Raw genomic sequence first — 974 nt, 5'->3', positions numbered from 1 at the left:
CCTCCCTTGCTCTTCCCCCCCCCTTTTTCAACTATCCCCCACACATGAAAGTTTCCCTCATTCATCTGGGCTTCTACACAGGCACAACAGCAGTAATTGCCTTGTTGGATGGTGAGCTGCTGGTTATCGGCAATGTGGGCGACTCAAGAGCAGTCATGGGTGACCTCAAGGGATCAACCATTCCACTCTCCTTTGATCACAAGCCTAACCAGGTTAGAGGGCAAACATTTGCTGTTGTCTTTATTATTATTTTGTAATTAATGCTCTTGGTGTTACTGTTAAGATTACTGTTCTTATTAAAATCTATTAATTGAATTTGCATGAACCTAGACACAGTCTTCGTTTACTATATCTTTCCATTCTTCTTCATCTCTGAGTAGCTGAAGGAGAGACGACGAATCAAGGAAGCTGGAGGCTTTATCACCTTCTCAGGTGTTTGGCGTGTGGCAGGCATTCTGGCAACCTCCCGTGCCCTCGGAGATTTCCCCCTCAAGGAACCTCGCAAGCTGGTCACAGCCGAGCCAGACGTCCTCACATTCAGTCTTCGTGATCACAAGGTAGCTACCAAAGATGTGACTTTCATTTTTTTTGTCTTTCTTCCTTCCAGTGTTTTTTGTTCTTCCCTTCCACTGATTTTTATATTTATCTCCCCTTTCTTCCTTTCCAATGATTTTTATACTTTGCTCCTTCTTTTCTAGGCACACTTTGTCATCTTGGCCACGGATGGGCTGTGGGATGTGTTTAGCAATGAGGAGGCGGTAGCGTATGTGCGCGACCACATCCACGAGTCGGACTTTGGCGCCAAGTCCTTGTGCCTGAGTGCTTACTACAGGGGCTCACAGGACAACATCACTGTTGCCATCCTCAACATTGACAAGTTGGGCTTGTGAATGATGCATTCATTCTTCTTCATCATTTCCGTAGTTCAAAAAAATGAAATCTTGAGAGCCATAACCCAATAGGCAACTGACCAC

The 974-nt window shown here is 45.3% G+C and overlaps 1 protein-coding gene across 1 annotated transcript in view; it reads left to right on the top strand.

The window, feature by feature from the left end:
- LOC119586622 (protein phosphatase 1G-like) overlaps window positions 1-923 on the top strand; it is a gene marked incomplete in the record, with an annotated part of 13,179 nt that extends 12,256 nt beyond the window's left edge. The window contains 3 exon segments of the mRNA XM_037935369.1: window positions 82-212; window positions 381-557; window positions 699-923. Coding sequence (XP_037791297.1) covers window positions 82-212; window positions 381-557; window positions 699-890 — 500 coding nt within the window.
- Between the last annotated feature and the right edge of the window lie 51 nt (window positions 924-974).

Source organism: Penaeus monodon, chromosome 21, assembly GCF_015228065.2.
Source record: "Penaeus monodon isolate SGIC_2016 chromosome 21, NSTDA_Pmon_1, whole genome shotgun sequence".
Lineage (NCBI taxonomy): Eukaryota > Metazoa > Arthropoda > Malacostraca > Decapoda > Penaeidae > Penaeus > Penaeus monodon.
Note: the sequence above shows the minus strand (reverse complement) of the source record. Positions and strands in the feature narration are given on the sequence as shown.